Here is a 26,933-nt window from a genome sequence, read left to right as displayed (position 1 = left end):
TCACCCTTGACTTGTTATGCGTACGTAGTACGGTGTACCTACGAGGCTAAGTTCCCGTCGAGGCAAGTCACATCGGCGGCTCGCCATGGATTCTGGTGGAGGATCCCCAATTGGGCCTGGGCCCGATCTGAGGGAGACTACCACGTACTCTGAGTCTGTGCCGCGAGCTGCCATGCCAGGATGAGCCCGCTTTGACAGGGGTTGCGGAAATGGAAATGGGGGTCCAGGGATGACGTTCAATGGAGGGGGAGGCCCGGTAAATGGCAAAGACGACTCAGCCGTACATCCACTCTTCTTGGTGAGCTATTCGCACAATCCAGACGTGAAGCTTCCATGTCCAATTCCCTCGTCACAATACTTTCGACGGCCTACAGAGCAAGAATGATGGGAACAATACGGCAGGTCGAGTTTGCGGCGCATAACGTTGGCTCATGTTTGCACATCAAAGTAGCGCTGATATAGGTGTGCCGCCGTGGGGTTGCACCTGCGTCGTCCTATTAAATCTTACAGATCGTCCGAAGCTATTCTTGAAGAATAAGCCACGCACGAATTCGGCCCCGTCTCTAACAGGACCTTGTCGGATTGTTGGCGAACGCTGGCCCCATCCGACCCCAACGACCTGCTATTTGCCTGGTCGTCCGATCCCTAGTCGTAGTCGTAGCCAGGGGTTGGTTGGCTGGATAGGAATTGCTTGTAGTTGCGACACGGGGCACAGTCAAAGCCCCCTCGCGCGACGTGCCCCAGCTAAAGACTACCTAAACGAAGGTTGGCGGCAGATTGGTGGAAAGGGGGCGAATCCAGCCTGTGAACTGCGCTTTTTGTCCTCTTGGCCGATGAGGGGTCTACAACGGTCAAGCACGTGCCTAGGTACCTACACTCATCGACCGCTTCCACCTGTCATTGGTTCCGAGGCTGATCTGCGCTAGGCAGGTCGTGTATCTTGCCGCCGCAAGCCACCGCAAGCCACCGCACATCAATCGCTTCACCATAGACTTAGGGAGGCACGGAAGATAGGAAAAGGAGACGGCCGCGACGGGCTCGGAGCGCATCGTTCAAAATCCATCCCGACACCCAAGTTCACGGTAAGTAAGGTAGAATGCTACAAGACTTCCTTTTCCGATCTATTCGCTTAGCCTGTGCGCACTGCGCACCATGATACGAGGATTCCGTCGTCATCCAACAAGGGAACAAGACTGCAGCATGACAAACCGGGTGCCCGAAAAGGAAAGCAGGAACCTGGGAGTTCCATGTTCCATCGGGCTGCATGAACTGCGGATGCCGGTGCGGCACTCCCGTCGCCGGCATGGGGACCTGGACGGCCTTACTTAAGGCACCTTGGTCTCCATTCCTCTCTTCCATGGCCCTGGAAGTACCTTATGTAAGCTGTCATCCGACAGTGCTGACAGGACCAATGGGTTTGTAACTACTAACCTCAAGCAAGTTGCTATACCCAGACCCCAAACCTGTGCCGCTTACCTACTTGACTGGTCGTAAGGAACGCGCTGAATGCCAATCCCATGCAAGGTAACCTGGGCTCAAAGACAAACGTTCTATGAATAAATGTTAACGACGTTGTGAGGTACCTACATGAGATAAGTTGAAAAGTTTGTGAGCTCGAGCTGAGGGTGTTTTCGTATTCAACCAACAGCATTCTTCCGATCCTGTTCGTTCCCACCAAACGCATGCTATCCTCAGCGTCCGTATGCCTTCCTCGCACCGCAGTCCCGGAGACTTGCGCGTCTACCGCCGGTTACTTGGCCTCCGCCGCTGGCCCTTGCACATAATGTTCGAATGGGCAGACAGAATGAAGTACCGCTGTCATGACCCCTCGCTCCCCTGTTTCAGCGCTCTCCTGAGTCGGACGGGAAGCCTCTATCCACACACTCAGCGGCCTGGAGCCCTGGACAGTGCTTGCCAAATCTCTCGGCTTTTCCGTTGCTGCACTTGACCCTCACTTTCTTGCTGCTAACTCCAAGATACGGAGCACAGCCGGAACAATAGGCCTGCCCAAGGCGTAGGCCATTCTCTGTCGCCGCCGTATCATGGTTACAACCGGTACCTATGGAGGCATCTCCAGAAGTTCACTCATTCTTTTCAAACGTACACATTCGACTGCGAAAGCCCCATAACAGCTAGGCCATATTCAAATGTCGAACAGCTTGCCCTGTCGCCTGCCGCATTCTCCGCTTGCTTCTTTCTGCCCCTTCATCTTGACCTGAACATGGCTTTGCCGTCGATAAATGGACTCGCTTGTCGCGAATTCATGCGCCTCGCGGCATCACGGCTACTGGCAAACAAGGCTACATCTCGATGGCAATAATTCGGCTGTTCTGCTATATGTGGCTTGCGTTGCCTAGGATAGACATCCCCTGCGCATAAATCAGAAGGGGCGCGCTGTAACAAGCACCACAAAAGTGGAGCTTTTCTTCTTCTTTTCTTCTTCTTTCTTTCTTGACGACCGCCTGCCCGAAATCTTCAGGGTTCTCCATTGCGGTCTCATGTTGATGGCTGAGCCAACTTGTCGTTCCGGCTCTCGTTGCTTCGCGACTGCGTAACGGTGTGAAGATACTGATGACTGGTTCTGCTATTCAAGTTCTCCATCACCAGATCTCTTGAGGCCCGGTCATATGGCAGAAAGACACAGTGATGCCCTTAGTTGGATATTCTGTTTCCTAGCACAGCTGCCAACTTGATGCAGATAAACATGGGCTTATCAGAATGTTCGTGGCGGTAGACTGAGTAGGATGTCATATTCGCTCTATGAGTAAATCAGACAGCTTCGCGAAATCTTCATAGTCGTGTAGCTGATCTCGTTGGGCTGAGACGGCGCCGGAGTGCCCGTCTTCGTCACTACTGACTCCGCTAAACCGGACCACGGCTCCGGCGTTGTAGACTGACAGGTCATTGGGTGACGGAATGCATCAACAGATCCCATGTCTCTACGTTTCATAACTACCTCTGCCTCTATCGATATCTCAACTTAATGCCCCAAATTATACTTATTCCCTCTTTATTCGATGGTATTCTCTACAACATCCTCAAAGTAACGGTACCTCGGCGAGACTGTGACAACAAGGAAAATCGGAACGGTATTGGAAAGAGGGTTAATCATATGCTGACTAGCTGTCATTTTACCACCCGCCCGAGTGACAGTCGTATTGAACCAGCATACAGCGAATACATCTACAGGCGTCGATTGCATATCACGTGGTTTCATAGTGGTGGGAAGTCGAAGTTTAGAAGCTGTTGACGGGTATGCTGTCGAGACTCAAGTGTCAGATCCGGACTCGGAGTTCATTCCGGTGCCGAGACTGATCGGAGCCGGCTGACCAGACATCAGAGTCTAGACTTCTGAATTAGGCGACTTACAGATAGACTCGCGTAAATTGCGGGCTAAGGCCCTTGAGGGCTAAGGCAAGTACCCGTAAGCAGCACTGGTACGACTTTTTGAGTAAGCTCATGACTCCATTGAGTCCATTCCGCAAGGTAGGGAGACTAGCGCTGGAGATCACTACGAATGCTATGAATAGCTGGGCTCAAGTGCTTTGAAAATAGCGATGCTTAGTTCACGATCATGATGGCCGATTCGACCAGCAAAACGTGCATAGAAAGGGGGAGACATCGGCTGTACCTGGAAATGTACTCGGAGCCAGAAACAAGACGCATGGAAGGAATCACAAGAGTTGGAAAAACCCAGCAGGTCAAGAGCCTCTTGGGCGTCGCATCATTCTCGCGGCACATCGGCATGACCTCACCAATGCCAAGCCCACTGGCCTCGCCAACGGCTTGGTGTCTTACTCCTCAGCCATCTGAAAAACGGCTAAACAGCCGGGCAAGGCAAACGAGATAAAGTTCAGCCCCTTTGGAAAATTCTTACCAAAAGTTTACTTAACATCTTTTTTGTACGGCGATAAGGACTGTTGCCCGGCCGGCCGTGTCCATTCATCAGAATATAACAGCCGGGCTTCGGCGTAGTATTGCTCCGGGAATAGGCGGGCTCTGGTTCTCCCTCCCCACAAGATGTGCCCGGCATTCCACTTCTCATCTCAATTCAGCTGATCAGGGACGCGCTGGTGACCTATTACGTGGGCGTGAGGTAAGCTAAGTATTGGTTCGAGCTACATGTATCGACAAGTCTGCGAGAGTGTGCGGAAAATGAACACGAGGCAGGACTGGGCGGTTCGTGTAGTTTCGCTGTGGTTTTCCCTCGTTCTCAACCTCTCGATACCCCGGCCTCTATGAGCTTCCCGCAAGTTATGTTGACGCTCGCTTTCGCAAAGCATGCAAACCAGTAAGATAACTTTACCTTGCCTCAATTGGCCGTGATTGGGTCCGTGTCTTCGATCTATGGCGTTTCCTTACATAAGAGTCCTGGGCGTTCACGGTACCTTCACCTAGGAGAGTCCCAATGTCCAAGGTTCCGTGCAACCATGAATGAGACGTCGCAGCAGTCGATGTCTTCAAGTATGCTTAAGCATAAGCAAGTCGGCTGGGCAATTGGTACCAATCCTAGGGCTTGACTCTTACTAGAATGCATCATCCCAGTTTGTGTAAGGTACACACCGGCAAGTTTAGCAGTACAGTAGAGTAACCAGGCAGTATCGACACTGAGCTTACTCGACTTTGGAATGCTATAACCTTCGTATCATATGGGAATGTAGAAAATGAACCAGAGGACAACTCAGTAAATGAGGATAATGGGCATTTTCCACCGCAAAAGAAGATTTTATGACTGCCAGTTGCAGCTCCAAGTTCCACTAGCGCTCCTTCTCGTTCTTGTCATTTTTCGCGGTAGGTACCTGAGGTACCCGTGTACTTGCCGACAACGCCCAAGGTACCCCAACCAATTAACGTACCTGCTGTATTGTTTTGCTCACAGCCTGGCCTGGTAGGTACCAAGCAAAGACGGAAAGAAAAAAAAAGGGGAGAGAGCAAGGCGGCCGGGCTGAATAGACATTGCTTGCCTACGTGCCCGCCCTGTCTCGTACCGGCGCAAAGGTTTCCATTTTGCTGTTGACCACGTTTTAATTTTCAATCCGTTCTCGTCGTTGCTGCTGGCCAACACTGTATTTCTCCTTTTGCGAGGAACTAGAGCCGCAGTCTGTGTCGCTGCCGCTACCGCGACTTCAATTCTTCGATTGCGAATACTCATCGTTGCTAGCAGCTTCCGAAGCTCGTACACGCGCCGACCGTCCAAGCTTGACTTTTCTTCAACAAAACTCGTCGTCCACGTCCCCGTTGACAAACCACACCCACCTCCCCTCGTCGCCGCCGTCGGCATCGCATCATCCTCAATTTTACACCCTCGGTGCATGAGTCTGGCGCAAGCGAACGACTGAACCACACTCTGTGACGACTGCTCCTCCCATGATTCGTCTGTTGACGACCTCACGATTTCTGCAAGATGGCGACCCTGCCGGTAGGGGAGGACAAATGGTTGGATTACGTCGCTGAGAACAGTCGACACGCCAACGATCTAGAGAAGCGCGTTCATGTCATCGAGCTGTTCAAACATGCCGTCGAGGCCGAACCCAACAGCGTCAAAGTCTGGCGCGCATACTGCGATTACTTTTGGTCCCTTTATGTCGACAGTCAGTCTTACGAAGCAGGATGGCCCGACGAGGAACGCCGCATGGGCTGCGAGCTCTTTTCTCTCAACGCTGCCCTCTCGCTATGGCAGCAAGGCTACGAGGCCATCCTATTCCGAATCAACGACAGTCACGAACTTTGGAACCGATGGATATCACTGGAAAGTGGGCTGCTCGCACGCTCGCGCACCGCCGAGGGAATCCGCCGCATCACGTTCCTCTACACCGATCGACTGCAGGTTCCACATGTAACCCGCGACAGTACCATGCAAGACTTTTCCGAGTTTTTATCGACCTATAACAAAGCCGCCTGGGAGGAGACTATGCAGGGAATCACTGCAAATCCAAAATCACAAGAGGCCAAGAAGTTGACCGAGGATCGTGACGACTACGAATTTAAGCTGCGCCAAGCGTCCCGTGAGGGCAAGGACGAAGCTTACCGCAATCTCCTCAGAGAATATCTTGAGTGGGAGTGCGCTCAGAGCAAGAGAAGCAATAAGCAGGCAGAGGCTACGGGTGACCTCTGCCGGGGACTTTACGCCAGAGCCTTGACCGGCACCTTTGCCTTCGACGATACCACCTGGAATGAATATGTCCGCTTTCTATCTACCTCTGGGACATATGCACAATCGCCCCAGGGTATGGTTGATGTTTTGCGTCGGGCTGTTGACCACTGCCCGTGGTCAGGGGCCATTTGGTCGCGCTACATCCTAACCGCTGAAGACGCCAAGCTCCCCTTCAACGAGATCGAGCAGATCAAACACAAGGCGACGAGCAACCCTGAGCTTTATAAGAATGGCATGACGGCGCTCATCGACATGTACGCGGCCTGGTGCGGGTTCCTCAAGCGAAAGGCAATGGATCTGAATGCAACCGACGAGGACGTTGATGTCGCTGATATGGGCTTGCGCGCTGCACTTGAATCTCTTGAGGAGGCCAAACACCGTTACAGCGATAGCTACAGAGGCGATCCTAATTTCCGTCTGGAGCGCATCTACATTCAGTATCTAACCGAGAAGAAACGCAACGTCGACGAAGCGAGAAGCGAGTGGCACAAGCTGGCCGAAAAGCAGCTATATGCCGATAGCTATGACTTCTGGCTGAACTACTACCTTTGGGAAATGATGGTGTTTGCCGCCAACGGCAAAGACCGCAGCCCAACACCGTCCACCGCGGCGATTGGCTTAAGAGTGCCGTCGGTGGCTACAGCTGTCCTCGGAAGGGCCATCAAGCGTAAGAGCTTAGACTGGCCTGAGAGGGTCATTGACGTTTACGTCCAGCACTGCAATGACTACGAGCTCCCCAGTACGGTTCGCATTGCTATTGACACGGTCTACGAATCCCGCAAGGAGGTCGCCAAGCGGCGAGAGAGAGAGGCAGCTCAAGCCGCTGAGTACTATGCTGCTCAGCAAGAACAGCAAAATGCTTATGCAGTTCAAGCGGTGGATGATGACGCGTCTTCCAGCTCTAAGAGGAAGCGGGAAGCGGAGACTGATACAGCCGATGATACTACCAACAAACGACCCAGAAGTGAGGCCACAGAGGCCGAGACAGCCTTGAAGAATCAGAGCCTCAAAAGGGATCGAGAGAACACTTCAGTTCTCGTTAGCAACCTTCCTGCGGAAACAACCAAGACCAAAATACGCCAATACTTCAAAGAGTACGGCCACATTGTCGACGTTACGGACCCTGCCATTGACCCTTCAGACAACACCCAGACGGTCATGGTAGAATTCAGGACCCCGGAGGAGGCTCAATCGGCTCTGCTCCGAGACGGGAAATACTTCGGACCGGCCCAAATCAACGTCAAACCCGGAACTGATCTGACCCTCTTCGTCACCAACTACCCGCCCACAGCAGACAAGGCCTACATCGCAAGCCTCTTCAAGGATTGCGGCGAGATACTGAGTATCAGGATGCCCAGCTTGAAGGGTAACGTTCGCCGACGCTTCAGCTACGTGACATTTCGCGATCGTTCGGCTTCTGCTAAAGCAACTGCAAAGCATGGTACTCTTCTCGATGGAAAGTTCAAATTATCGGCCATGTACTCTGATCCGTCCCGTGCGAAGAAGCGTGATGGCGCCATCGAGGAAGGCAGAGAACTTCACGTCACCAATCTCGACCCTGCGGCCAGCGAGGATGACGTCCATAAGGTTTTCGAGAAATACGGAACTGTGAAGCGCGTCAGCATCCCGAAAAACATGGCAGGTAAAGGCCATGGAGCAGCCTATGTTGAAATGGGAACCAAGGAGGAGGCCGAGAAGGCTGCTTCTGGGCTGAACAACGTCAACTTCCGCGGCAACGTCATCGCCGTACAAGTGTCAACACCCAGCATCTACAAGAGGTCAGCGGCTGTTTCGAAAGAGGGCGCATCTCCGGCGCCAAGTCGAGACGATGACGGAGACGCGACGATGGGAGACAGCAATGGTGATGCGACTGGCCTTCAAGGTGGGCCAAGTCGCGCCGAGATCGCCTCACGGACCATCGCCCTTCTAGATATCCCAGACACTGTCAACGACGCGCGGGTGAAGGAAATTGTTGAGAAGGTGGGGGGCTTCAAGAGCTTCGTTCTCCAGCCTAGTCATGGTGGCGCCAAGATCGAGTTCGAAGACGAACCAAGTGCCGGTCGCGCCATGCTCCAGCTCGACGGCTATGTTTTAGATGGTCGCAAGTTGCGAACCGGATCTGTTGAGGAGCTGAAACGGGCAAAAGGAGAATTCCGGACAGAGAAGATTGTGTACGGTACTGGCGGCAAGAAGCAGACTGACAAGACTGCGGCACCAAAGAAGGCTGGGACCGGCCCTGCCTTTATCCCTCCTTCCACGGCTGTCAAGCGGCCAGTCTTGGGCGGTGCCAAGAGGGGAGGATTGGGTTTTATGCCCAAGGCTTTGAGCGTGAGAGAGGGTGGCCCTGCCGCAAATCCACAACCAGAATCCAAAGTCAATGGCGCTGGTGTGGAAACAGAGACTCGGAAACCGATGAAGAGCAATGCCGACTTCAAGGCTCTGCTTATGTCTACAACTACTACAACTAATGCGCCCAAGGACGGAGAAAGTGTGGGGGGAAATGGCAGTGGTCCGGTCGTGGAAGACCGTCAATAATTACGGCGTTTATGGGAAAATGGTATTATGACTCTTGCATTTGAGTAGGAGTCCTGGCAAACACAGAAACACACACTTATACATATCTTATCATGCCTCAACATCAAAGGGGTTAATATCAAGTGCCTAATGCTCTGTCATCTAATTATTCGACTGACTTGTCCCCCAGCTAGCCTAGGTTCCGTACTTGCGTCTAACTCGATCTGTTTGCTGTACAAGCCATCCTTTGTGATTCGGAACCTTCCACTGATGTGCGGTTGCAAGAGGCAGAGTGTACTTTGCGGAGTGAGGCTAGCGAGACACAAGTACAAGCATCTGTTGTTGGCTTGATAATTACATGTAGTCTGTCATTGTCCACCATACACAAGGCACAGCTGGTGCTCTTTTCAGCGTGCTTGCTGCTTTCCCTCAATGGCTTTCGGTAAAACAGTGCTAGCGATGTTGGCCTCGCGGCCACCCCAAGGACTGTATCCATCAATGGACATGCTATCTCATCCAACTTTGGCTGCTCTGACTCTCCAAATGATTCCCCAGATGAAAAGATGCATGGCCATAGGCGTCGTACAATGTACCGCCCTCGTGTATACAACACATCAGCTAGCAACAGGATTTCCTGGGCCTACAAAGGCAGAAACATCTTGACAGGATCATGCACAAGGCTGCTTGCTTCCTTTCACCCCTCCAGACTTTCACCCCTCCAGAAGGACGGCCTCCGTGTAGACGGTTATCGTCCTAGGACAAGCGAATGCTGCAAACATTCTATGTTTTGCTGACACTCGCAGTCATGTCCCTTTCTTTATTGGCCTCCTGCGAGAAAATCTTTTGCCAGATGGCCAACCATCTTTCATGCTGTGCCGACGGCAGTTTGCCGGGCTGCTTAAAGGAGCGAGTGAGGAGCTCGCGAAGCCTGGTGCGGAGGACCTTGATAACGAGCATCGTCTTCCAGTCGGGCAGGGCAAAGCGGCAGCGGTTACCGTCGAGGACGAGCACACCGGAGAACATCTATGTGGGGGGGAAATGGATTAGTTCCTGAAATTGGGCTTCAAGCTTGACAAGGGAGATACTCACGTCGGCTCGGACGTCACCACACAGGAGAGCAATGGCAAAGGGGTCAGCCAACGTCGTCTCATGCGCATGATAAACGCTGTTGGCCTGTTAGCTTCTTGTCTATGCACTTCGTAGGCTGAATAACAAGGAAACTTGCCTTTTCGATTGCATGATGTGGTAGTAAGACAGCCACTTGAGCTCATTGTGTCCCTTGTTGACAGAGGATGGGTGAAGACTGATTGACTGGTTGTTACTGATATTGCGCAAACCTCGGGCTCCCGGGCTTTCCCGCACCAGAAGCTTGGGATAGAAGCTCCATGTGATGACTGCTGTGGTGATGGCATCGTTTTCGCTGTTGATGCTCACGCGTTGGGGAATGTCAAAGAAGCTCTGGTTGCGTCGTCCCCCTCTCGAGTTGGATCCGTAGCGTACTCTATTGAGCGCTCTTCTCTCCTCGTCAGTCAGCATGAGGAAGCCAGAGTCTGCAACCGAGACTAGCAGCTGACCCTTGAGGTCTTCAATATTGGCCAAGGTCTGCTGGCTGAGGAAGTTCTTGCGACAGAACTGGAAGTCCTTGCCACCAGAAGCGGTGTTCGATTGGCATACGCGCTTCCATGCGAGGTAGGCATTATAGACGGTAAGGAGATCTGAATCGCCTCTGCGGAAGCCCTTGCGGACAAGGTCGGCCTGAGCTCGCTGACCGAATGGTGCTGTGAATGGCGATTTGGAGGATAGGATTGCGGCGACTGTGATGGCCATATCCAAGCATTTGAAGATCGCACCCATCAAGATGAGCTTGCCAAGAAAGACATCCAGAGGCAGCCTGGCCAATTGATTACCCAGAGGCGTCAGGTCCTCGGCAGGCGTCAAGGCTCTGACATCAATGAGGGCATCCACAGCGCGGCGGATGTTCTTGGCCGAAGGCGGATCCAAGGCTTCGCTCAGCGTCTCCTCGATGCCGCCGATCTTGCAGATCTTGACGCGGATCGCCAAGTCTTGCAGCGAGAGACGCAGCATCTCGGGAGTTTGCTGGTCGCTCATGACGGCATCGTGCCGGTGCTTTGTGAACATGTGGAAGCAGAGGCCCTCCTGTACACGTCCGGCTCGCCCGCGGCGCTGCTTTGCATTGGCGCGGGAGATGAAGGTGTCGATGAGGCGGGAGAGCTGTCTTCTCTCGTCAAATCTCATCTCGCGATGCTTGCCCGTGTCGATAACGCAAGTCACGTCAGGGATCGTGATGCCGGTTTCGGCAATGTTGGTTGCTAGCACTATCTTGCGCACGCCGGGAGGCGGCACAAGGAAAGCGGCTTCTTGGTCCTCGGTCGCGATAGTGGAGTGTAGCGGGTAGATGAGCCAGTCGCGCGCAAACGAAGGGTCACCGGAGAGCAGGTCGTTCAGGGTCCGGATTTCTGCGATACCCGGAAGGAAGACCAAGATCGCCTTGCTGTAGGGGATGTACTCAGGCGCGGAGGCAACCTTGGCAATTAGCTGTACAATCAAATCAAAGTCGATTCGATATTCGTCCATCTGGGCAAGGCTGTTCCTGGTCTTGGCGGAGTAGGCTGAAAGATCAGCTCCGACTGTGGACTTGGGTCCTTCGGCTTCCGCCTCGACAACATCATCGTCGAGATCAACCATCTTCTCTTGAGGGTTCTGGCCAACGGTGTAACCGGTTGTTTCAATAGCATCCTCCAGGTACTTGACTTGAACGGGGAATGTACGTCCGGGAACTGTCAGAACAGGCGCTCCGCCGAGGTAATTGGAGAAACGCTCGGCGTCGACTGTGGCTGACATGAGAACCACCTTCAGATCCTTGCGTCTCAGCATTAGCTTCTTCAAGATGATGAGCAAGAAATCACTGTCAATGGACCTCTCGTGAACCTCGTCCAGGACCAGGTGAGTGACCTCCCGAAGATCATTCGAACCTTCCAGCATTCGCATAACGATACCCGTAGTCGCAAAGACTAGCCGGGTCTCGCGAGAAGTGTTGGCTTCGAGACGGATGGAGTAGCCTACCAATGACCTGGGCGTGCCTAGATCATTACGGCCTTCACCGAGCTCTTCACTGACTCTGCGAGCCAACGAGATGGCTGAGATTCGACGCGGCTCAGTGCAAAAGATCTTGCATGGCTTACCTTGGGCCAACTGGTGCTCCAAGAGGAAGGCCGGCACCTGGGTACTCTTGCCACAGCCAGTCTCTCCGCAGATAATGACGACTTGCTCTCTGTCCACGGCATCCGTGACTTGCTGCTTGAAATTCCACATGGGAAGCTGCATGCGGGATTGGAGCATGGTCTGATACCTAGGAGTGTTGATCTTCTGAGCCCAAATATTTTGATAATATTCAGGCCCATTGGACAGACGCTTGGCGGCCTCTTGAGCTGCCTCGTCTTTGTTGTCGTTCTGGTTGCGGGCAGCGGCCCTTCCCCTGAAGGCGTTGGGGAGAATGACGCCATCCTCCAGTTCCTGATCCTGTCTTTGGCGCACAAGAGCCCGTAACTCTCTAATTGCCTCTCGATCTTCTGAGTCCAGCTGGCTTTTTCTGGCTTCTGCAAGCTCATCCCATAACTCACGCCATACATGAGGCAACCTCATTCCGACCTTCTCTTCCTTTGCTGAGGTGCCGAAGATGTAGAACAAGGCCCACGTTGCGACGTATGCTTCCGACTGTTTCTTGTCGGGAGTGGCGATGGACTTCATGCTGAAGCTGAAGCTTGACGGAATATTGACGACGTCAACTGTATCGTCCTGAGATGCGGATGGGACCTCCTGAGGCTTTGCCCAGGTGATGTAGACAGAGTGACGGTTAGCAAAAGGAACTTCTGAAATGAGACGGTAGTTGATCCTCGTGGAGGCGTCCCTGAAACAAAGTCAGCATGAGTATCAAGCATCAGTGATTGAAATGCCATACCTCGCTCTGCAGGCCTCTTCCAAAGCCCGCATAGGGGAGACACCGGTCCATTTTCCGAAATCCCGAATGGTAATCTTGACGCCGTCTGTGCCGTTAAGCACCGTGCTTGATTTGCCCGTGGCGTCCACTTCGGTGACAGGCAGATTGGCAAAGAGATCACCAAGACCGCCATCGTCATCGTCGTCGTTCTGTGCCAGAATCTCAGCAGCGATACGCTCGGCCTCGTCGTTGATGTCTCCATCAGAAGATCCAGATGCTTCGGCGACCGCCTTTGGAGGCTCCTTCTCCTTTTCCTCCTGGGCTTGTTGCTTTTTTGCGGCTGCAAACTCTTTCTCCAAGACCACCTTCTTGGTCTTCCACTCTTGCTCCGCAGCAAACTTGTCGAAGAGGACGTCCTTCTCGATCCTCACAATCTTGGCGCGGAGCTCGGCTTGCAGATCTGCCCCGTCACTTGCCTCAAATTTGTTGCTGTTCTGCTTTCGTTTTCCTTGTTGACTTTTCTCAAGCTCAAATAATTTGATCTTTGTTTCGAGATAAACAGGAACCAGCTCATCTGGCTCAATGTCAATGTCGCAAGTCACCACGGCCTTCTTCTTGTTGCCGTTTTTGGATGCTTGACCAGGCTTCTGGCGTCCATCAGGTACAGGAGTTGTGGCTCCTGAAGGCAAGGGGCTCTCAGCCGGTGTATCTGACGAGTCTGGTCAGTTTTGCTTCTTTGGCAAGGGCTTTGAATTTCACAAAATCGTAGCTTACCTAACTGTCTAACGCTCTTGTTCCCTCGACCCTCGTAATCAGGCAACTCATCACTTGGACACTCTCTCGCCAGCCAGTCAAGGGCTTCTTCAAGACCCCAAAGGCTATCTTTGGTGAAAGATGGAATGTTCGGCGCAATATCAAGAATGTGCCGCATCACAGCCTGAACTCGTTCCTCTGGAAAACCAACACTAGCGAGTGTCTGTTGAAGTGTCCATAGCTTGATGGTCATATCCTCTTCCGGCAGCAACTTTCCATTCGCAGAGGTCTCTGTAGATACACTTGACGATGCAAAGCGGCTCTCGGCTTGAATCAGATCAAGGACCTGGTCCATCAACTCCTGAGGCAACCACTTCCTCGAGTTGACAGTGTCGGCTTGGCCTCTGAGCAGGCGGCGATCAGTCTCAAGCCTGGTGCGCTGGCGTTGAGCATCCCGCTTGGTCTTTTGCGCATACTTTTCCACCATGAGCTGCAATTCGGACTCGTCAAGTTGCTTTTCAAACTCCTCGGGGCTCAGTTCCGCCTTGGCAGCTTTGTCACCAGCACCATTGGTGGAAGACTGAGGATCAGTTGACGGGGCATCCGATTTGGAACTAGCATCCGGAGCGACAGTGGCAGCCCGGGCCGCAGCAGCGGCATCGGCTCCTTCAGCGGGTTCGGTCCGAGGCTTGGATGATGCAACGGAGGTGGTGGCGAAGCCTCTGGCCGGGTTGGCGGCGGGCTTCTTCTTCTTCTTTGCACCGGCCATGATAAGGTCGGTAGGGTGAAGCTGAAGAAGGAGAAGGAGGTATCAGTTGCGACTAGCAACCGGTCCGAGTTTTGTGAGTCTGCAAAATGTCGAAAGCAAGATTGGTGGCGTCCAAAAATCCGAGTGTGAGGGCTGCTTAGTGAGAAGCAAGCAGTTTGGGGTATGAGTTCAGGTTGGAGAATCAGTCGAAGAAACGGGAAGGACTGGAGAGGGAGCCGAGCCGAGAGGCGAAGGCGGAGACGGAGGCGGAAAATGAAGGGTCCAAGGACCGGAAGGGGGCGGTAGGAAGGCAAAGACTGGTGAAGCAGCCGGAGATGGCGTTGAATCCTCCTGAGGTCCTATCATGAGTGAGCAAGAATATATGGTTGAGTGTGTGAGGCAAGTGAGCGCAAACCAAGCACACTCCGGGATGAAGGTGACAATAATTACCTGGTAGCTTGGTGTGTGAGGCGATTTGAGTGTGGTAGAGTAGGCAGGCAAGGTAGAGTGATGTCAACGGTGTGGCTGGGCTCCTAGCATTGTCAGGGTTGATAAATGGCCCTGGCAGAATTGCTTGCAAGAGGCGGGGCGAAGGCGAGGTAAGGTAGTGAGTGCAACGCGTAAAGCACCTCAGTGAGTGGGTGTTTGTGAGTGAGTGAGCCCAAAGAGAGTGTGTCTCTGCCGCAAAGTCGGGTGTCGGGTGCCTGCCTGGCACACTGGGCGCCAAATTCTGGACGGAGTGACAGGCCGTCGGCGGTATTGGGAATTGGCAAGGCTAAGGTGGATTTGAGGTTGCTAAAACGTGGCCTACGCTACCATGTCTGGCTGGATCCACGAAATAGTAGAGGACGGGATGGATGGATGGATGATGATGATGATGTATTTGTGAGGAGATACTCTGGTAAGTAGATGGGTAGGCAGCAGGTGTCTCCGGTAGCTTTTGAGCTGATACGGGTTCCTCTCTACCTACTGTTCAGTTGGTATGCTGCACTGCACGTGGCTTATAATCCAGATAGGTCGCGACATGCAAAGGTAATGATTTTGCGCCCAAGGCCAAACCGAACAACAACCACCGATGAAAGTCTGGAAGATGCTCAGGTCCCATCAGGTACTAAATGGTGGGGGATCCAGCAAAACCTACCGACCCAACCGACCTTAATAAGTCAGGCAGTACATAGGAGTAAGACTGGGCAGTTTTTCTGTGGAGAATAAGGTACTTTCCTCTCTTTTCCATTGTGGCTGGAGTGAGTGAAAGAAGGGAAAATTCAATATTTTCCCTCCTCTTTGAGTCAGACCGGTCAGTGACAATCCCCTAACTTCTGTGGCTCCCTAGCAGATACCTGGGCATTGCCTTGAGCTAGGGCTTCATGGGAGCTGCCCCTGCGTCACCAGTCAAGGTTCTGAGAGAGCTCCAGCACTATGAACCATGCCTGTGGTGGCAGAGAAGTAAGAAATGCATTGTCTGCATCACAAGACGAGTGATTATATGATGGTTCAGGGGGACGTAGAGACGGGCAAATTTATCTTCGTCGAGGGCTGAGCCTACCGAGGTAGAGATTGTATCATAGCCTTACCTCAGGTCATCTCTGATAATGGAAGCAAACGAACGCATGGCGATTGGTGAGTCTGGATGAGCCATCATGAGTGATCGTAGCCGCTGGTCAAGCATCTCTGCCCCGCCACGACGAGCTGGAACCTCCCACCTACATTAGTCGCTGCGTATCAAAGGGCAGGTACTTTGTACATATCTGAGGTGGGATAACTGATACCATGGTCACCGCCTGCCTCATATGGATCATCAACCCCTCCACCCCATTCGATTTGGTCGCCGGGCCACACAACCCTACCCAAGTACCTGAACTTCAGGTACCTCATCCGTCAAGCTGCGTTCGGCAGAAAAAGTATTCCCACTGGACTGAGGTTTAAGGAGGGCGGCACAACTGCAAATAATCCCAGCCCAGTGCTAAAGTACCTGTAAGGTGACCTGACCTGACCCTATCCGCTTGCACCGTACCCAACTGCATCAACGGCTACTTCGAGGTACCACTCTCTCCGCTGCCTGGCAATTTGTGCCAACGGCGAACCTCTCGTTTGTTTCTGCCTCTTATTTCACTTCATCACCACCTCACTCCTCTGCTCAACTCGACGTCGTCCTTCCCCCGATCCGCATACGAAATCCGACGACGACCCTTCTCCTGCTTGTCGACCGTTCAGCTGGCCGACTTGCCCCCAATGCTGCCTTCTGTCCGCCCTTAATTCCGCCAAAATGACTGAAGTCGTCGCCAATGGCTCTAGCTCTGGCTCTGTCGATTTCGCTGCCACGAGATCCGCCTTGACTTCCTCCTCAACCTCGACAAGAATAGCGCATTTGCGCATTCTTGAGGAAAGGATATCCAACGCCGGTACGAACTCTTCTTTGCGCCCTTGCCCTCCGTGAAGTTCCTATCACGGCCACCGCGCACATCATCTCTCCAAGACAGGATGCTGAATCTATCTTGTTGCTACAGACACCGACGCGGCATCTACCCGCAAGCTTGTCCAGCTACTATTCTGGACTCATGCCTTTTACACCGACCGACCCTCGCGACTCGCTGTTCAGAAATGTCTTTCCGCCATCTTGGACAAGGGTCTTGAGCCTGATGTCCTTAGTGCCTTCATCGCTGCGTTGCGCGCAGAGTCACAGAAACCTGCCATCGCCGCGAGCAATGCCTTTGTTCTCGTCGAATGGTGCAGTTTGCTCATGCAGCACCTTGCAAAGACCTCTGATTGGGACAAGTTCGCTTCTCAGATTCTCCTGAGTGTTGCTGATGCTCTGGACAAGTGTCTTCAACCCGCCGCCAAGGGTGGTATGGCCCATTCTGCCATCATTGTCACCCGGCGAGGACTGCGCAAGCTCTTCTCGAAGCACCAAAACCCCGAGAAGGCCCTCAAAGATGCTGTCCAACTCCTGACGGCAAAGGCCGCGCAGCCTTCCGCAGCGAAAGCACCTCTTCTGGGCATCATCGCTGGCGTCAGTTCGAGAATCGCTGCCGTCAAGCCAGCCCTCGAGGCCCAGAAATCCCAGTATTTCACTTTCTACGTCAGAGAAATAATTGGTTCACGCACGGCACTACCGGCCCACGTAGCGTCCGGCCTCCAGGACTTCTTCCTTGACTTCGTCACTCTTGAAGAACTCACCAAGGAGATCATCCCACCTCTCGAGAAGGGTTTGCTCAGGGCCCCTGAGATTGTTTTGAGCGATGTTCTTATCCCCTTGATCGGCTGCCTTCCCAAGGACTACGACCTTTCCCAAATCTTGGTCGGCAACTTGCTGAAACCTATCCTCTCGAATGTGAAGTCCAGCAACGCTATTACTCGTACTGGGGCAGTCAAGGCTTTCAACGCCCTTGCTGCCCGGAGCCACGAGGAAAAGGCACTCGAAAAGATATCAGAGGAGATTGTAGGGCCGGTCAAGGGTGGCAAGCTGGCATCAGCAGACCACAGAATCCTTCACTGCGAAATGCTAGAGGCAATTCCACTATCCAAGACTACCGCCGACAAGATTGCAACGGCTCTGGCGGCCGTCTCAGCCAAGGAAGGAAATGAAGCCGCCCTCGTTGTTGAGACGTCGGCCCTCGCAAGATCGGCCGGCTACTTAGTCCAAAATGACGTTGAAGTGGCCAAGCCGGTCATTGACGCATGCCTGAAGGGTATTTCTGACAAGAAGTTTCCCACACGGCGCATCTGGCTTCTGCGCCTTGGTGAGATTTACAACCTGGCTTCGGCCTCTGGCGCTCTCTCAGCAAACGCTGTCAAGTTTGCCGAAGCTACTGTGCCCAAGCTTCTCGATACCTACAACGAGATTGTCGCCAACCCTCTGGTTGCAGCTCAAAATAACCTTACGGTTGGCGCCTTCATCGCTATCACCCTTACGTTGTGGTCGCAGCAACCCAATGTATCATCAGCGCTCAAGTCAGCACTTGCCAAAGTCTCCGTTACTGGACAGTGTCTCGCTCTTGAACCGAAGCCCTCGTTCCTGCTCAATCCTCGTGTATACGGTAAAATCACAGCCGAAGACGAGCTTACTTGGTTCTCCCGAGCTTTGGCGGCCGCTGCGGAGCATTTATCCGAGAGGACACCGAAGCCCGTTGCCGTGGCCTGGGCCGAGGCCTTCATTTACGCCATTGTGGCCTCTGTGGCTACCCCCAAGACGAGACAGATCGCGTCAGATAGTCTGACCAAGGTTTATGTCATCAGACCTGCACTTGTTTCGCAGGCTATCGTGAGTGGCATTTGGCACTGGCTCGAAACTCTGGAAAGTGGTGACAAGGATAGCGCGGCTATCTTGTCCAAAACCGACAAATCGAACCTTCATCTTGTTCTTCGTGCCATATGTGTCAACTCAAAGGGCCTGCCAGAAGACTCACAGACCTCTGTGCGAGAGGCCGTAGATCAACAGCTCTGCTCACTGCTCGTACTCGCCAGACAGGAGCTTGTTCCCCGCACAAGCTGGATTGAACTTTGTTTGCGTGTTGAAAGAGATCCCGGAGAAATGGCACGCCAAATTGAGGGCGACCTGCTGCAGGAGATTTCAGAGAGGACTTCTATCGACCAGAAATCAGAGGCAGTGAAGCAAGCCGCCTGCAACGCCGCGGCAGAGCTTGCCTTTGTATCTCCCGATACCATGACCAGCAAGATTGTCGAGATTATACGCCGAGATCTGGAACCCGAGGAACTGCGCACCATTGGTCCGGTTGAAGCTGCTATCTTCCGAACCCCAGAGGGAACTGCTTTCGTGGATGTCCTCGCGAAGAAGGCACAGACAACTGTACCCGACAAGAACAATAAGGACTACGATATTCTGAAATGGGAGGCTGAGCTGAGATCGCAATTGGCCCAGAAAAAGGGCCAACAAAAGAAGCTTACTGCCGAGGAAACAGCGAAGGTCAATGCTCAGCTTAAGAAGGAGGCCGGAATCCGCGACACGGTTCGTCGTATCGAGGGAAGACTCCTACGCGGCATTGGCATTATTCAGAGTCTTGCAACCGGACCCCCAACCGAGTCCGCTCTTTGGATTGGACCTGCTGTCAAGGCTCTTCTGGACGTCATTGACGCTGGTGCTGGTCTTCTCACAGGCGATGCTGCTCCCCTGGCTTACCTGGCATGCTCAGACCGTACCACCAGCCGCCTTGGTCCTATGAGACCTTTCGTCGGAGTGGCCACCTTGCGCGCTCGTGAGGTTAGTGCCCTACCCGAGCACTACAAGGAAGAGCCCGTCGACGTACTCGTCACTCGAGTGCTCTACCGACTGCGATTTGCCGGCGAGCAACGTCCTTTCGATACGGTGTCTCTCATCTACGCCCTTCCCCTAGTATTTACTGTTCTCGCAAGCGGAGGCTTCGGTTCATCTGCTGACGATCGAGATGCTCAACTTGTTCTCGCCATCGAGTTTCTCTCCTTCCATACGAATATCTGCGAAGACCCGGCAACGCCTCGCTTGGAGGTTATATCCTCTCTGATAATGGCCATGCAGCAGTATACTCAGCATTACAAGATCATCAAGGATTGCTTCGCTGACATGTGCCGATGCGTTGCCCCTAACATGATATCCGAGGAAATCGCCGCCCTGGCTAAGGGATCCATCGTTCCTCAAGTCAGCGTGAGAACTGCTGTGCTGCAGGCTATCAGCTCCGAAGTTGATATGAGCGAATCCAATTTCTCCAACGAAATTTGGATCGCATGTCACGACGACATCGAAGAGAATGTGGAGCTTGGTCGTGAGATCTGGGAAGAAAGCGGCTTTGCCCTGTCTGAAGAGGTTCCAGCCAAGATGCTCGTCTACTTGGATAGTGTTGACGGTCAGCTCCGTAGAGCCGCAGCCCGGGCCTTGGCTGAAGCCTGCAAGGCACACAACTCGACGCTGGAGCCTATCTTGGAGTCTTTGAAAGCCTCATACACCGACCTCGCCAAACCGCGTGTCCCTCAGTTGGATGAATATGGCATGCCTAAGAAAACCAATCTGGCAGATCCTTGGGAATCGCGCCACGGCATTGGATCTGCTTTCAAGGAGTTGGCCCCTCACATGGCTAAGCAGCAGCTTGATCCTTTCTTTGAATTCTTGATTGAGAACGGGCCTTTGGGTGACCAGAACGCGAACGTCCGTGGCGAGATGCTAGATGCAGCCATCCACGCCATTGATCTGCATGGCAAGGGAATGGTTGACAAGTTGATGAAGGTATTCGAGCGTACGCTCGAAGGTCCGGATAAGAATACCGAAGCGTCAGACCGTGTTAACGAAGCTGTCATCATCATGTATGGTGCGCTAGCGCGTCACTTGAACCCAGGTGATTCAAAACTTCCTGTGGTCATCGACAGACTGCTGGCGACCTTGAGCACGCCTTCCGAGACCGTGCAGTATGCTATTGCTGATTGCCTGCCACCTTTAGTCCGGGCTTACGGAGACAAGTCATCCAAGTACTTCGCTCAGGTCCTTGAGACCCTATTGACTTCAAAGAAGTATGCCGAGCAGCGTGGTGCTGCTTATGGTCTCGCCGGTCTCGTTCAGGGTCGTGGCATTTCGTCACTCAAAGACCAGCGTATTATGATGACACTGAGGGGTGCCATGGAAAACAAAAAGGAGCCGAACCAGAGAGAAGCCGCCCTCCTGGCGTACGAGCTTCTTTCCACCATCCTAGGTCGTCTCTTCGAACCCTACGTCATTCAAATCGTTCCTCAGCTTCTTACTGGCTTTGGTGACGCCAACGCCAACGTCCGAGACTCCTGTCTGGCAGCAGCAAAGGCCTGTTTCGGCAAGCTGAGCTCATATGGTGTCAAGAAGATCCTTCCTACCCTACTCAACGGTTTGGACGATGACCAATGGCGTAGTAAAAAGGGAGCCTGTGACCTGCTGGGAGCCATGGCTTATCTTGACCCCAACCAACTGGCGCAGAGTTTGCCCGATATCATCCCCCCTCTCACTGGTGTTCTCAACGACAGTCACAAGGAGGTCCGCTCGGGTGCCAACAAGAGCTTGAAGAGATTTGGCGAGGTAATCAGTAACCCTGAGATCAAGGGTCTTGTCGACATCCTTCTCAAAGCGCTCAGCGACCCCACTAGATACACGGATGATGCCTTGGATTCTCTGATCAAGGTCCAATTCGTGCACTACTTGGATGCTCCGTCACTGGCGCTGGTCACAAGAATCTTGCAACGTGGTTTGGGCGACCGTTCAAACACCAAGCGCAAAGCAGCACAAGTCATTGGCAGTCTTGCGCATCTCACTGAGAGAAAAGACTTGGTCTCGCATTTGCCAATCCTTGTTGCCGGACTCAAGCTTGCCATCGTCGATCCTGTCCCCACAACTCGTGCCACCGCATCAAGAGCTTTGGGATCACTTGTGGAGAAGCTGGGAGAAGATGCCCTGCCGGATCTCATCCCTGGCCTTATGCAAACCCTCAAGGCAGACAACGGCGCTGGCGACCGTCTCGGTTCCGCCCAAGCTCTCAGCGAGGTCCTCGCAGGTTTGGGTACCACCAGACTCGAAGAGACTCTCCCGACCATTCTGCAAAACGTCGAGTCGACCAAGCCGGCTGTTCGCGAAGGCTTCATGTCCCTCTTCATCTTTCTCCCTGTTTGCTTTGGCAACAGCTTTGCAAACTACTTGGGCAGAATCATCCCTCCCATTTTGTCTGGTCTTGCTGATGATGTGGAGTCTATCCGCGAGACTGCTCTTCGTGCAGGTCGTCTCCTTGTCAAGAACTTTGCTGTTCGCGCTGTTGATCTGCTACTTCCAGAGCTTGAACGCGGCTTGGCCGATGACAGCTACCGCATTCGTCTTAGCTCAGTCGAGCTCGTTGGTGACCTTCTCTTCAACCTCACAGGTATCAGTGGCAAGGCCGAGGATGAAGAGGAGGACGAGGAGAGCGCCAGAGAGGCAGGAGCATCACTTCGCGAGGTCCTCGGCGAAGAAAAGAGAAACAAGATTCTCTCTGCTCTCTATGTTTGCCGCTGCGATACCGCCAACGCCGTCCGCTCCGCTGCCGTTGCTGTGTGGAAGGCCTTGGTTTCCAGCCCTCGCATTCTTAAGGAGTTGGTGCCGACGCTTACTCAACTCATCATCAAGCGTTTGGGAAGCTCCAACATGGAGCATAAGGTCATTGCTAGCAATGCCCTTGGCGAATTGATCCGCAAAGCCGGTGATGGTGTCCTCTCCACCCTGCTGCCTACTCTTGAGGAGGGATTGCAAACCTCCACCGACACAGACGCGAAGCAGGGTATCTGCCTTGCCCTCAAGGAACTCATTGCCTCGGCCTCAGAGGATGCCTTGGAGGACCACGAGAAGACGCTCATTTCTGTCGTCAGAACAGCCCTCACTGACTCAGATGCTGATGTTAGAGAGGCTGCCGCAGAAGCCTTCGATTCTCTCCAGCAGATCCTGGGCAAGAGAGCTGTGGACCAGGTGCTTCCATACCTGCTCAACCTCCTTCGCTCCGATGAGAACGCCGACAACGCCTTGTCAGCCCTGCTTACCCTCCTTACTGAGACGACTCGCTCAAACATCATTCTTCCCAATCTTATCCCCACGCTTATTACCCCTCCCATCTCTGCGTTCAACGCCAAGGCTCTCGCTTCCTTGTCGAGGGTGGCCGGTGCTGCTATGAACCGCCGCCTGCCCAACATCATCAACTCATTGATGGAGAACATCATTACCTGCGAGGACGAGGCTTTGCGAGAGGATCTCGAGACATCTTTCGATACTGTGATCCTGTCCATCGACGAGTATGACGGACTCAATACAGTGATGAACGTACTACTTCAGCTTACAAAGCACGACGATCACCGGAAACGTGCAGCGACGACCCGCCACCTGGGCAAGTTCTTTGCCGCTGGCGAAGTGGATTATTCGCGCTACAATCAAGATATTGTGCGGTCGCTTCTCATCTCCTTCGATGATAGAGACGCAAGCGTTGTCAAGGGTGCCTGGGCTGCACTTAGCGAGTTCACCAAAAAGCTCAAGAAAGAAGAGATGGAGGGCCTGGTTATTTCCACCAGACAAACTCTCCAGCAGGTTGGTGTGGCTGGCGCGAACTTGCCCGGGTTCGAGCTCCCCAAGGGTATCAACGCCATCCTGCCCATCTTCCTGCAGGGTCTTATGAATGGCACGCCGGAGCAGAGAACACAGGCAGCTCTGGCTATCTCCGATATCGTCGACCGGACAAGCGAGGCTTCGTTGAAGCCGTTTGTTACACAAATAACAGGTCCACTCATTCGTGTTGTTTCCGAAAGGTCTACAGACGTCAAGTCTGCCATTTTGTTGACTCTCAACAACCTCTTGGAAAAGATGCCTGCGGCACTGAAGCCATTCTTGCCTCAGCTTCAGCGCACCTTCGCTAAGTCTCTTGCAGACACATCGAGCGAGGTCCTCAGAGCCCGCGCGGCCAAGGCGTTGGGTACTCTTATCAAGTACACGCCACGTATCGATCCGCTCATTGCCGAGCTCGTCACTGGCTCCAAGACATCAGACCCCGGTGTCAAAACGGCTATGCTCAGCGCACTTTACGAAGTCATTAGCAAAGCTGGCGCCAACATGGGCGAAACATCGAGAACCGCCGTTTTGGGTCTCATTGACATGGATACCGACGAGAGGGACGATGCTATGACAATCACAAACGCCAAGCTGCTTGGAGCATTGATTAAGAATGTTCCCGAGGAGGCTGCCAATGGGTTGCTTAAGAACAGAGTTGTGACTAGCCACTGGAGTCACTCTTCTGCACTGGCGCTGAACGCAGTGCTCGTGGAGTCTCCGAAGAGTCTCCTTGAAAGTCCTCTCGCGGACGACTTGCCCGACCTCCTTGGCCAGGGCATGTCCCACAAGAACGTAAGTAATTCGTTGTGATGGCCTCTAAGTAACGCAAAACTTACTCGTATCACAGCCTTACATTGCCGACAATGTCATCCTTGCCACGGGCAAATATCTCCTTTCAGATTCGACAAAGTCTTTCGACTCGAACAAGAAGATTTTTGAGGCACTTGCCAACACGATTCAACCGGGAGGCCCTGTCGACTCGCGCCGACTTGCTCTGGTTATTGTCCGCACAATGAGCCGCGTGGACATGGACATGGTCAGGCCGCATGTTGCTGCGCTTGCAGGTCCCATCTTTGCCAGTGTCAGGGACCCTGTTATTCCAGTCAAGCTAGCCGCCGAAGCTGCATTTATGGCTTTGTTCAATGTGGTGGACGATGAGACACGGGTCTTTGACAAGTACGTCGAAAGTGCCAATCTGCCGCCGAACACCAAGAGGAGCATGCAGGATTACTTCAAGCGCGTCACAATGCGGCTGGGTACCCAAGCACGTGAGCGGAGAGAGGCTGAGGGTGGCCAAGGGGGCCTGGGTCTGTCTAGCGACGAGGTCGAGGACGAGAAGGAGATCTGGAGCGTGGGTAAGGTCGACGTTGGTGAGGATGTGTTTGGCAAGTAGATAGGGCATGAAGGTTGTAGTAAAAGGAAGGGGCAAACATTGAAATTTAAAAGTTTTGTTTTACGTGATCACTAAGCGGCTTTGTTGAGTAAAAAGATGATTCGCTCTCTAGCTTGAGGTTAAAATGAGTAAGGCGGTTGTTGCGGCCCTGGAAGACGAAGGTATGCCATGGTTGCACTATCTGATGGAGATGACGCTCCATCAAAGTTGAGATATCTCCAGGAAATCAAAAGTGACGAGCGAGACTAAACATGATTCCGTGTCTCGTGCAGTAGCTACCGCTGAATGACTCTCGGGGTCAAGGTATTAGTATTTTCAATGAATTCGGCGAGAACCATTTCATTGTTTAATTCTCCAAACCACCTCAACCAGCGTTCACGCGAGGATAGGAAGACAACATTAGATTTCAAGGTACCTGAGGTACATATGCTGGGATCCTTGCCGGGCAATGTTAACCTTCCAGAGGTGCCCTGAACATGGAGTGCAAGTACCTGATGTATCTCTCATTTGCGTGCACCGGCCCCTTAAGACACACCAAAGGGCCTATGTCGTTGACGACACGTGACCTAAGAGCGAAAGTGTGGCCTCGATTTTTCCGGGCTCGCTTACCCATCGCCCCACATTGCCCACACAGAGTCAGCCCCGACTCTGCTCTCACACTTCGCCTTTCAGAAAAATTGGCCTCCTGTCACCCCTCTCGAAATTTCAACACCCTCGACTCCCCCGGTAGGTACGACCATCGACTAGGACAGCATTCAAGATGTAAGTTATCACGACACGAGCACTACACCATTCTTCCACCGAGCCCAAATCGATTTGCGTCGCCTACTGCACCGGGCAAGCCTTATTTAGGGTCTATCGAAGCCCGGGACACGCGGGGGCGACAAAAACCGACGACGGCATCCATCAATTCGACGGCGGGACGACGATGGTTTTTTCTCCCATCACCAAGGACAAATTGCTGATGTCCAATGTCTTCACAGGGTCAATCTGCGAACTCAGAAGCGCCTCGCCGCGTCGGTCATCGGCTGCGGTGAGCGCAAGATCTGGCTCGACCCCAACGAGGTCAACGAGATCTCCAACGCCAACTCTCGCCAGACCATCCGCAAGCTCGTCGCCGATGGCCTCATCATCCGCAAGCCCGTGACCATGCACTCGCGGTCCCGTGCCCGTGAGCTGAACTTGGCTCGCCGCATCGGTCGCCACCGTGGCTTCGGTAAGCGCAAGGGTACCGCTGAGGCCCGTATGCCCAGGTTCGTCGACACCATTCCCATCGATCGGTCCGCTATTGGAGGTTACTCTTGGGATATCACTTGGGCAACCCCCTTGAACGTTCGACAATGATATCCACAAGTCTTACGGCTCGCGGACCGATTTGATACATCTGGCGGAAATTCATACTGACCCCATCACAGCCAGGTCCTCTGGATGCGCCGCCTCCGTGTCCTTCGCCGTCTTCTGGTGAAGTACCGTGCCTCCGGCAAGATCGACAAGCACCTTTACCACGAGCTTTACCACTCCAGCAAGGGTAACGCCTTCAAGCACAAGCGTGCTCTCGTTGAGCACGTAAGTCTCGCCCCAACTATATCTTTGGATCGCAATATTGGAGATGAGTGGTGGGCTGACGCCGGATACCTCACAGATTCACCGTGCCAAGGCCGAGAAGGCCCGCGAGAAGGCTCTCAAGGACGAGATGGACGCCAAGCGTGCGAAGACCAAGGCTGCCCGCGAGCGCAAGCAGGAGAGACAGACGGCGAAGAGAAACGCTCTGTTGGGCGAGGGCGAGGAGGAGGCCAAATAGATGATCACGATCGATCTCGGTCCTTAGGCGGCTGCATTCGGAGTCATCGGGTTGGGTCTTCTTTTTTTACGTCCTACTGTCCCTATTGTCGCAGCAGGGCTTTGGCATGTAGCATTGAAAAATGGAAATCGATGACATGGCAAATTACGGGAACGAAAATGAGTAGCAGCAATTCTTTTACGGTTCTACATTCATGAGAGTCCTCGTGACATTTTCCTGGTCATGTCTGACGATAGATACCCTTTTTCAACCCTTCTCAAGATCGTTCACCAGCTGGGCCAGTTTTCGTCTTTCTCTTCGGTGAAGTCTAAGCGTCATACACCGCGTGCTTGTCCGCACTCATCAAGCGTGGGCCACCAACCCAATGGGATTGTCGGGCTAAACAATGTTTGGTTCGACGGACATCGGAAATTGGCCACACAGATGTTTCCAACCAAAATGAGACGTATGGAACTTCAGCATCTAAGCCATCCTCATTGACTCGACTACAAGTGAGTCCCCGCAGCTGTTAAAGATATCCATCCGTACTACTCCAGACGGCGTCAGCC

General features: G+C 53.2%; 4 protein-coding genes across 4 annotated transcripts; 3 read left to right on the top strand and 1 right to left on the bottom strand.

Annotated features, from left to right (window-relative positions):
• Nucleotides 1-5,404: 5,404 nt before the first annotated feature.
• Nucleotides 5,405-8,689, top strand: CTAM01_02920 (RNA recognition domain-containing protein; the record flags this gene model as incomplete). The annotated part of the gene is made up of 1 exon (XM_060518958.1): nt 5,405-8,689. The coding sequence occupies one exon, from the start codon at nt 5,405-5,407 to the stop codon at nt 8,687-8,689; it is 3,285 nt and encodes a 1,094-aa protein (XP_060386761.1).
• Nucleotides 8,690-9,448: 759 nt separating this feature from the next.
• Nucleotides 9,449-14,148, bottom strand: CTAM01_02919 (helicase associated domain-containing protein; the record flags this gene model as incomplete). The annotated part of the gene is made up of 5 exons (XM_060518957.1): nt 9,449-9,691; nt 9,758-9,833; nt 9,882-12,596; nt 12,648-13,335; nt 13,401-14,148. 5 exons carry the CDS (start codon nt 14,146-14,148, stop codon nt 9,449-9,451), a joined length of 4,470 nt encoding a protein of 1,489 aa, XP_060386760.1.
• A 2,245-nt stretch (nt 14,149-16,393) lies between these two features.
• CTAM01_02918 (uncharacterized protein) lies at nt 16,394-24,584 on the top strand (the record flags this gene model as incomplete). The annotated part of the gene is made up of 3 exons (XM_060518956.1): nt 16,394-16,529; nt 16,635-23,983; nt 24,039-24,584. 3 exons carry the CDS (start codon nt 16,394-16,396, stop codon nt 24,582-24,584), a joined length of 8,031 nt encoding a protein of 2,676 aa, XP_060386759.1.
• A 1,149-nt stretch (nt 24,585-25,733) lies between these two features.
• On the top strand, nt 25,734-26,385 carry CTAM01_02917 (ribosomal protein L19e; the record flags this gene model as incomplete). Its single annotated transcript, XM_060518955.1, has 3 exons — nt 25,734-25,864; nt 26,000-26,150; nt 26,227-26,385. 3 exons carry the CDS (start codon nt 25,734-25,736, stop codon nt 26,383-26,385), a joined length of 441 nt encoding a protein of 146 aa, XP_060386758.1.
• Nucleotides 26,386-26,933: the final 548 nt, after the last annotated feature.

Source organism: Colletotrichum tamarilloi (assembly GCF_030869305.1).
Source record: "Colletotrichum tamarilloi strain Tom-12 chromosome Unknown Scaffold_6.1, whole genome shotgun sequence".
Lineage (NCBI taxonomy): Eukaryota > Fungi > Ascomycota > Sordariomycetes > Glomerellales > Glomerellaceae > Colletotrichum > Colletotrichum tamarilloi.
This window is presented reverse-complemented; position numbering and strand designations above follow the sequence as displayed.